This window comes from Etheostoma cragini, chromosome 19 (genome assembly GCF_013103735.1).
Source record: "Etheostoma cragini isolate CJK2018 chromosome 19, CSU_Ecrag_1.0, whole genome shotgun sequence".
NCBI lineage: Eukaryota > Metazoa > Chordata > Actinopteri > Perciformes > Percidae > Etheostoma > Etheostoma cragini.
The window spans coordinates 10,553,618-10,561,917 of record NC_048425.1 but is presented as its reverse complement, the minus strand read 5'-3'; the positions used below and the strand labels follow the sequence as shown (position 1 = coordinate 10,561,917).

Genomic DNA, 8,300 nt, shown 5'->3' with positions numbered 1-8,300 from the left:
ATGACCGTCCTGTTTTCCAGATTATTCTCCTCAGAAATACAACCAACAACGGCTGTGTCATCGGACAACTTCTGGATGTGGCAGTGGGTGGTGTTGTGAGTGAAGTCCGAGGTATAGAGGGTTAAAAGGAAGGGGGAGAGCCCCGTACCCTGAGGGACACCTGTGCTGCAGTACACCACGTCAGATACACAGTGATGGAGCTGTGGATGATATACAATCTAGACATGATACAGTATTACTGAGGATTGCTTTAAGTCTTGTTGGACATGTAGTGACAATAAAAGGCAGTCTATTTTATTCTATGGGGGAAAAAGTACTATAATGGGTCCATGTAAACTCACAATTAAGCCAAGGCACGTTCAAGGAATACTCTATGCATGATAAACTGACACTGGGAATATTAAAAGTTAAGTAAAATGGGAAAGGAAAAACACAATAAGTCCTTGATCAGTCAAAATAAATGCTATGTGATTAATGATATTCTAAGAGTGAGCATAAAAAAGGAATTATTAAAATAAATACCTGTTTATGAGTGGCATAGTCTTCTGAATTCCTCTCTGGCTTGGACATAAGACCTATGATGACTCTTTTTTGACCTATCATTAGACCTCACCTATAAGTCCAAGCGAACAAGTTAATCTCCAACAGCAGTTAACTTTCCAGGATAAACTGAGGGGGGAGCAGTGTATTATTATTCCAAAAATAATTTAGTAACCATATGTCTTGTTGAGTCATCACTGAACAACCAAATAAAAAGCGGCTTAAGAATCTCCCACGTCACCCAACTCACCCCATATGTTGTGTGATTTTTTTTTTTTTTTAAACAGTGGCAAATATATTACCATGTTTCCATAAAGCTGTGACTGGTCAAGCACCCAGCCAACAGTTGTCAGCGAGGCAGCCCTGGTGCTACAGTGTTAAGCTCACAATCCTGATCAGCTGTTAAGATTGTTCCTTTTATAAGTTTAATTATTGGACAGTGAATGTTTTATTCTGGTGTTCAAGTTGCTCTGTTTATGCCTTTTGAAAACGTAATTACACAAGACCAAGGTGGAGCGAATACTTCTGACAGATGCTGTACATGTGCTCAGGAGTGTCATTTACAGGTGGGGAAAGATGCACCACATCGTCTGCATGTCTCTGTAGGTCCAGAAACAGTAAATATCCTGCTGAGTCACTCTACAGTGGGTCTACAACAGCTAGACTTCACTCATGCTTCTACAGTTTCAAAATTAAGCTCTGAACACTTTTTTTTTGTAACAGTAATTTTGAATTGTTTAATGACTACAGTATAATATATATTATGGAGTTCCTTAATAATGATTTTAAAAAAAAGTTTCAACGGAACTTGTGTTCCAGCTGCTTTGTCAGAGTTTGGGCCTGTACTAAAAAGAACAAACTGTTCAGAAAACATGTATACCAAACAATGAAAAGTCCTTTATTGCCATCAGAACATGAGTGAGAAAACCAGAGACAAAATCTGACAGAGTGAGGAGTCGACTGTACAACCAGCATCCACACAACCATACACACATTCATTCATCACTCACACACACACACACACAGCAAACAGCGGTCTTTCAACAGGACGTGAGGGATACAGATACATTAGGATATACAGTACTCACACAATGAGGTATCAAGGTAAAACACAAACATTCCAGATAGGGCTTCGTCCTCCACTCACACACATGCAACTGAACCAAGATACAAATACTCAAGTGCTCGTTCATCCTTTAAAAACACAACATACAGCTGAGCAGAAATGTATGACAGCAGCATCTGGGTCATCTCAACCACACTCCCATTCATCTGTCTCTCACAACCTTTGGTCATGTGGACGCTTGCATGTCATGCACAATTTTGCCCTTGTAATTTAATACTTGTGTGTGACTCTGAAAACTTGTGAGCGTAGGAGCGGGTCCCTTCCTGACTCAAATCCACCGGTAGAAACTTGGGCGTTCTGGGCAGATGAGTGGCGGGTGGGGAAGGATTGCTTTTTTTTTTTTTTTTAAAGTCACAAATAGTCTCACTCTCTTCTAGGTAGAGTTTCTACGTTAGTTGGACATTCAATGTGTACATTAGCAGCAATTCTAGTGGATGAAACAATGGCTTTGTAAGTCAGATTAATAACACCCTTTCCTCATGCACAGGACAGGCACCACCTACTACTCGTTAACTAAATGCCATGCAAGTTAGAAAAATAGACTGCAAACTCACAAGACAGAGAAATCAAAGTTCATCTCCAGAGAAGAGGTTGATTTCACTTCAGTTTTTTATTTCATATTTTCTAAGATGTGGAAATAGCAACAAAAAGAACTTGAGAGCGGTAACCAAGACAACAGTAACAATATGAGCAGAGAGCCACGGAGGTTTCGAGTCCCTCTCTTACTCCATTTGCCAACCCAAACTGCTAGGAACAAGACAGACACCACGCTTGTTTTGTTCAGTTTTTCTGTTGCGGTGCTCCACTTTGCGCCATACGGCGACCGCGTCGACCTACACGCACCCGCTGTGTGTGCCTATTGTATGTATCCTGCAAGTGTGAGCCTGTGTGTCATGTGGCTTCTCAGGTCATTTGAAGCTGTCCCAATCCCACAGTCGGCAGTTTCCAGGCCCTTTCCCCCCCACTAGCAGCACCTGTCCCAGAAAGGTGGTTCGCCCTCGTGTGCATTCGGAGCTGTGTGCTGCAGTGGTTTATCAAGACACAAGTGTGGCTGGAAGCTAGCACCGCTGCCCCCTCCGACACAGAAAGAGGCACGGTATAGTTTTTCTTTAAGTCTAAATCTATAGTTCAAGTCTGCCATGTGTCTGGTCTCAGCTTGTCCTGTTTACAAGGCTGTATGGGAGCCACCCTGGACCCTCAAAAAGACCTATACCAGGTAGGAGGAGGAAGACCCCCCCTTAGGCCTGTTGATAAATAGAGATGCCTCACCGTGCGACCCGCTCAGGGCTGCGTTACATTTTGTTACCTCACCCCTCCCTGTTTTGTTTTGTGGTTGCCAAATATCTCAACTGTGCACACACATACACACGCGCGCACTGACCCCTCCGGCGTCCATTCTACTCGGAATGAGAACAAGCGCCTTGAATTTCATGTTTGGCACCGGACTTCTGTCACCCCCTCATGTTGGCCAGCCACTCCCTCCTTTTCTGTATCCTCTTTTCACTCATTTGAACAAATCCCTCCCTCACAGGTCTGTTTTCTTCTTGGAACCGAAAAAAAAAACCTGGAAGACCACATTTCCCTCTTTTCTTCCTCTTGGGAAACAAAAACAAACTTAATGGAAAACTCAAGTTTTTTTATTAATAGTTTTTTTTTTTTTTTTTTTTTTTTCAAATTCAAGGCACAATGTCTATCAATATTCCGATCTGTCTGTCTGTCTGTCTCCACTCCCAGGTTCAGTGTGCGAACGTCGCGTCACATAAGCTATTGGACTATCTGCTTGTGCGCCACTCCCTACAGCTTACATCTCTCTAGTCGGTACTTTAACACTGTTAAGAGACGTGTCCGTTTTGGTTGAGAGAGCGACCGCCAAGTCCAAACCAGTGATAAACAATGAACAAAATTATCTTAACAAAAAAAAAGACACAAATAAAGACAACCGTTTCAAAAAACAAACAAAAAAAGTCTCGTCCTGTTTCTCTTATTTCAGTATTTTAAAAAATCAAGTCACATCCACCAGCTCTTTTTTGGCAAGCTAGTTTTTTTTTTTTTTTTTTTTTTAAATAAGCACTAAGTACTGATAGATAGGATAGCATACACCGTTAACGTGTGTTTTTAAGTAGATGCGTTTGTCGTTTTTTTGTACTTTTTCACTCTCATAGTATGAATTCAGGTATTTTGTCAGGTACTTTTCACTCATCTGTTTAAGGTTTAAGTTAATGCAAGCAGGGACAGAGTTTGCCATGGAGTCTTGCTCTAGACTTGGGTTCGCGAGGGACAGGGCCGTCTCTTTACGAGACCCCGTTGACCAAGGTCAGGGTCTCGCTGGCCGAGGTCTTGCCTTTGCTGGGGGAACCCTTGGAGGGTGTTCGCTCATCCTTTGTGGCGCTGGTCCCGTTCTCCTGTGTTGGGCAAAAGGTGGGAAAAGGTGAGCAACAATTGGATTTATATCAAGAAAACTAAGGCTGGGGTCAATATGCGTGTCTGCCTGTACCTTGGGCTCGGGGCCAGCGTGGTTTTCCTTCTGGGGCAGGTTCTGTCTGCTCTGGGACTCGGCACGGGATATGTAGTCAGCCACAGTCACTGAAAACATTGAAAATTGTTAGCTGGAACAATTTCCGGGAGCAACATTGTACATACAGTACACTTTACAATGTTCTATCAGCACCCCTATAGCCCTGAACAACTTACTAGAATACCAGACAATCAAGCATGATCTAAGAGGATTATATTGATAGAGAATATCCTTTTCATTCTGAAGGGGATAATGTTGACTTTCAAAACATGGCTACTCACCACTTTCACCTGGCTGCCTGTCACGGCTTGCTGAACCTCCCTCTGGGCGGTTGCCACGGTTACGGCGGCGGCGGCTTCGGTTGCGGCGCTGAGGTCGTGCCTCTTCATCTAACAGTCAGATGAGGATAGATAAATAGGTTGCTAGCTCTGATAAAGTTACAGTTCAGTACGTCTGCGTTGGTTTCAATCGGCACCGGCACTCTGATTAACAGAGTGCCGGTGCATTCCGACTTTGAGCCATGGCAAACCTTTCGGTTTTACAAATGATTATGCAACAGAGGTGAGAATCCAACGCTGAAGTTCTCACCCAGTCCGTTCTCGCTGGGGCCAACCTGGCCGTCCGACTCTGCGGCAGCGTCCATCACGCTGGGCTCCTGGTCATTGCGGCGGCGTCGAGAGCGTCTGCGGCGATCTCCTCCCACGCCGTCGCTGATGTCTGCGTCGGCCAGCTCTCCCTCACCCTCCAGCAGGGAATAGGGGTTGCTGTCTGGGTCCCTCAGCACTGGATATGCCACAGAAAATTAGTATCGCAACCACACTTAATCTTCTCTCATTTTCACAAGACTGCCTTATTAAAAAGAAGAAAAAAAAATAAAAAAAATAAAAAAGAATATCCTCCTTAAGCTGACTTTAAAGCTACCGTTGGTAAATTTGGCTAAAGCGGATCGTGATGCTGTTTTTGCCTTATTGTTCTCCCTGAATATTGCTGGAAGTGATGTAATGCAGTTAAACGCGCAGTTACAAAGTGCTTCACACACACTTGCTCAACACACATGAAGAAAAAAATACAAATAACCGAGAGTTACAAATCACATTTTAAAAACAGCATTAATGGGGTGCAGCCATTTACACAAATGTACGACAAAGTGTTAACTTGAGAACAGGATTTGGTGTGAGGGTAGCTAAGCTTCCTCAAAGCCTAAAATGTAAGGCCCTGGTTTGTTGCTAGCCTAAACATGGGCTTTAACTACCTGAGCTGATTGAGTTGGAAGGCTTGGATGCTGGCCCTCCACGGCCTCGTCCTGGGTTAGAGCCTCGGCCCCTGCCCCCCCGTCGGGAGCCTCTCTCATCGCCGCCTATGCCACGGGGTCTCTGGTCTCGCTCGCCAAGATCCTCTGACTCAGACGCATTGGACAGTTCAGAGTTTGTGCCTGGATCACACAGACAAGTAATCAAGTAATGTAAAAACAAACATAAGCAGAAGGCAGAATAGTTTTTTTCTTCCATTTATGGTCTTTATTCCTCACCAATGTGTTCAACTGAAATAATGACTCAGCTGCTTCATTCTCACCGTATCCAGAGTACTGGCTGTTGGAGGGTCTACGCCCTCTGCCGCGGCCTCCATAGGTGCGGGAGGTGTGGAGTGAGTTGCTGCTATCGTCTGTCAAGTAGCCTTTCTCCCGTTCAACACCAGGGCCCCCAGTTCGAGTAGGAGGCACGCGGTACCCAACCCCAATCTGACGGAGCTGCTCATCGATCTGGAGACGCTCTAGGCGCAGCTGCTCCACTTCCTACAGGAAAGGGACGATGAGACAGTTGTAGATAGCATACACTTCAAAGCCTGTTCCTCAGCAAATGGTTTATTGAAATGTTTCGAAATGCCCATTCTTTCCTGCATCCCATTATTATACACACTTTGGTGGATGCCCATAGGTAAAATGCATGTTAAAAGAAAGAGCACCGACATAAACCGCCTTTAAAAAACACTTTTGGAAACCAAATTGACTGCTTTTAAAGAGAAAATGTGATCTTCACAGTCTTTATTCCACCAATGAAAGCAAATTAGGGCTGACTTTTAGTTCGGTTGACTGTGACTGGCTTCAGTTGTTTAATGACAGACACCTTTACCAAACACAACTTCTGCTGTGTTGAGCTGGGACCAAGCCATGGTCTTAAAACATCTGCTGTGGGCCTGAGCTGGTCTTGTGCTTGTTATTAAGTCTATCACTCTACCACTAAGTGGCAGTAATGCATAAAGTTCAGTGTTCCAACCAGATGGGACTGTGGGTAAATTCAACCCAGCAAAAACGCTGAAAATAACCATTTAGACTGAACACGTACTTCTGCTGAAACACCTACCAATTTTATCAGATGGGGGATTTGATTAAACGCATTAGTTGTAGAGATCGAGGTTGGGAAAAGGTTCATTTGTAGAAAACAGCTGAACTGTTCTGGATGTGCTTTGAGTGAGTGAACACTCATTCCTACCATTCTCCGGCTACGCAGTGATCATTTTCACCACCATTCCATCCATGTGCAACCAATGCTCTGACTCACAGCACAGAATTACAGCTAGGATAAAGTTAAATGAACACTTAAATGACATTGGTAAAAGATAATTCTTTTGGGAGTACAACAATTTTAAACTGTCAGAAATGCCATGCGATATTCATAGAAGAGAGGGGTGGGCTTTGGCTTCTAATGGCAGCAGTGCAATGACAGCAGTTTCTTTCGTTTGTTTAGTGATGGCTTATTTGGAGGAGGGGGTCTCACTTCACAGTGCGACAGCTGCCTCCACCAACAACAGCTGAACCTCCAGGGAGGGGCGTGAAGGAAGTGAGGCGGGGCAAGGGCTTGGTGTTATTCTTGGAAGCTGAGGGTCCAGATAGCTGGTAATCTAAACTCATGTGTACCCTTCACCCCATCCCAAAGAGAGGGGCTATTTATAAAAGCACATGAGGTAAGGGCAAAACGAGGTGCTCTGAGCAGCTTTCCGCATGTGGCGCAGGACAGGAGAGTAACAGGTGACCAATATGAAACGACCCTGCACATACGCCCATTTCTCCCAACAGCACCCTGACTTTACCCCACATGTCACATAAAGGACAACGTTTCCTCGACTAAATGTTCAGACATTTTGAGCAAAAACATCTTTATGGAATCAAAGTCAGAGTAAAAACGGCTGAAAAAATGCAGTAAACATAACGTTTTTTGGGTGATAGGAACAGAAAAAAAAAATGCAGGTGCCGCCATCTTCTGGTGAACATGGAGGATCGACTAACCTGGAGATAGGACACGTGGTACTCCAACAGAGCCTGAGCATTGCTGATGTTCTCTTTAGTTCCCACAAACACGAAGGGAACCATGCCCTGATCAAACACAAAGAGGTTGGATGAAGAGTTGAGTCTTTGAAACAGAACAAACAGATTATCATCTATGCTATAACTATGAATCATACTTCTATATCAGTATCAGTGTCTGTGTCCAAAGCAGCAGTGGCAGATGCCGCCCACAAAGAGTCAGGGTCTGTCCGAGGTTGCTGCCTAAAAGGAAGAATTTCCTTGCCGCTGTTGCCCAAATGTTTGCTCGTTGGAAATTGTTTGGTGTTTTTAAAAGATAGAGTGTGGTCCAGTAGACCTACTGGCACTCTATCTGTAAAGTGTCTTAAGATAACTTTTGTTATATGGTAAGATAAATGAAATTGAATCATCACTGTACATACTGAGCCATTATCAGGGAGATATACCGTTATACAGTTCAAACTTTATATTATTTAAAATGGTGAATTACAAATCATTCCTGGAAAGATTAGTATAATTAAAAAACACAGGACGCACACACACACACAACAGAAACAAATCAACCCATCAGAGATAACAGACAGCTAAGTGCCCACACACAGCCATTGTAACTGACATATGCTGCGCAGTGGGTTGTGTGTATTGAAAGCAATGAAAACATAAGTGCTAGTGACAAAACAAGAGACAAAGCAGCAGAATGGAACGGTGTCAAAGCAGACAGCACATGGGACTTCTACACTCCGCTGCAGCTAACAAGCTTTGATTTTTGGAGAGCAGAGGGGGACGGGGGGGGGGGGGGGGGGGGGGGGGGGGGGGGG

General features: G+C 44.1%; 1 protein-coding gene across 2 annotated transcripts in view; it reads right to left on the bottom strand.

The window, feature by feature from the left end:
• Window positions 1-1,417: 1,417 nt before the first annotated feature.
• fxr2 (fragile X mental retardation, autosomal homolog 2) overlaps window positions 1,418-8,300 on the bottom strand; it is a 15,273-nt gene continuing 8,390 nt past the window's right edge. For both annotated transcript variants that reach the window (XM_034856742.1, XM_034856744.1), the window contains exons 11-17: window positions 7,465-7,551; window positions 5,754-5,973; window positions 5,434-5,613; window positions 4,770-4,964; window positions 4,463-4,570; window positions 4,161-4,249; window positions 1,418-4,068 (exon numbers count right to left, since the gene is read on the bottom strand). In XM_034856742.1, the coding sequence (XP_034712633.1) occupies window positions 3,958-4,068; window positions 4,161-4,249; window positions 4,463-4,570; window positions 4,770-4,964; window positions 5,434-5,613; window positions 5,754-5,973; window positions 7,465-7,551 (990 nt within the window). In that variant the 3' untranslated portion in view covers window positions 1,418-3,957. The remainder of the gene's footprint in view (window positions 4,069-4,160; window positions 4,250-4,462; window positions 4,571-4,769; window positions 4,965-5,433; window positions 5,614-5,753; window positions 5,974-7,464; window positions 7,552-8,300) is intronic.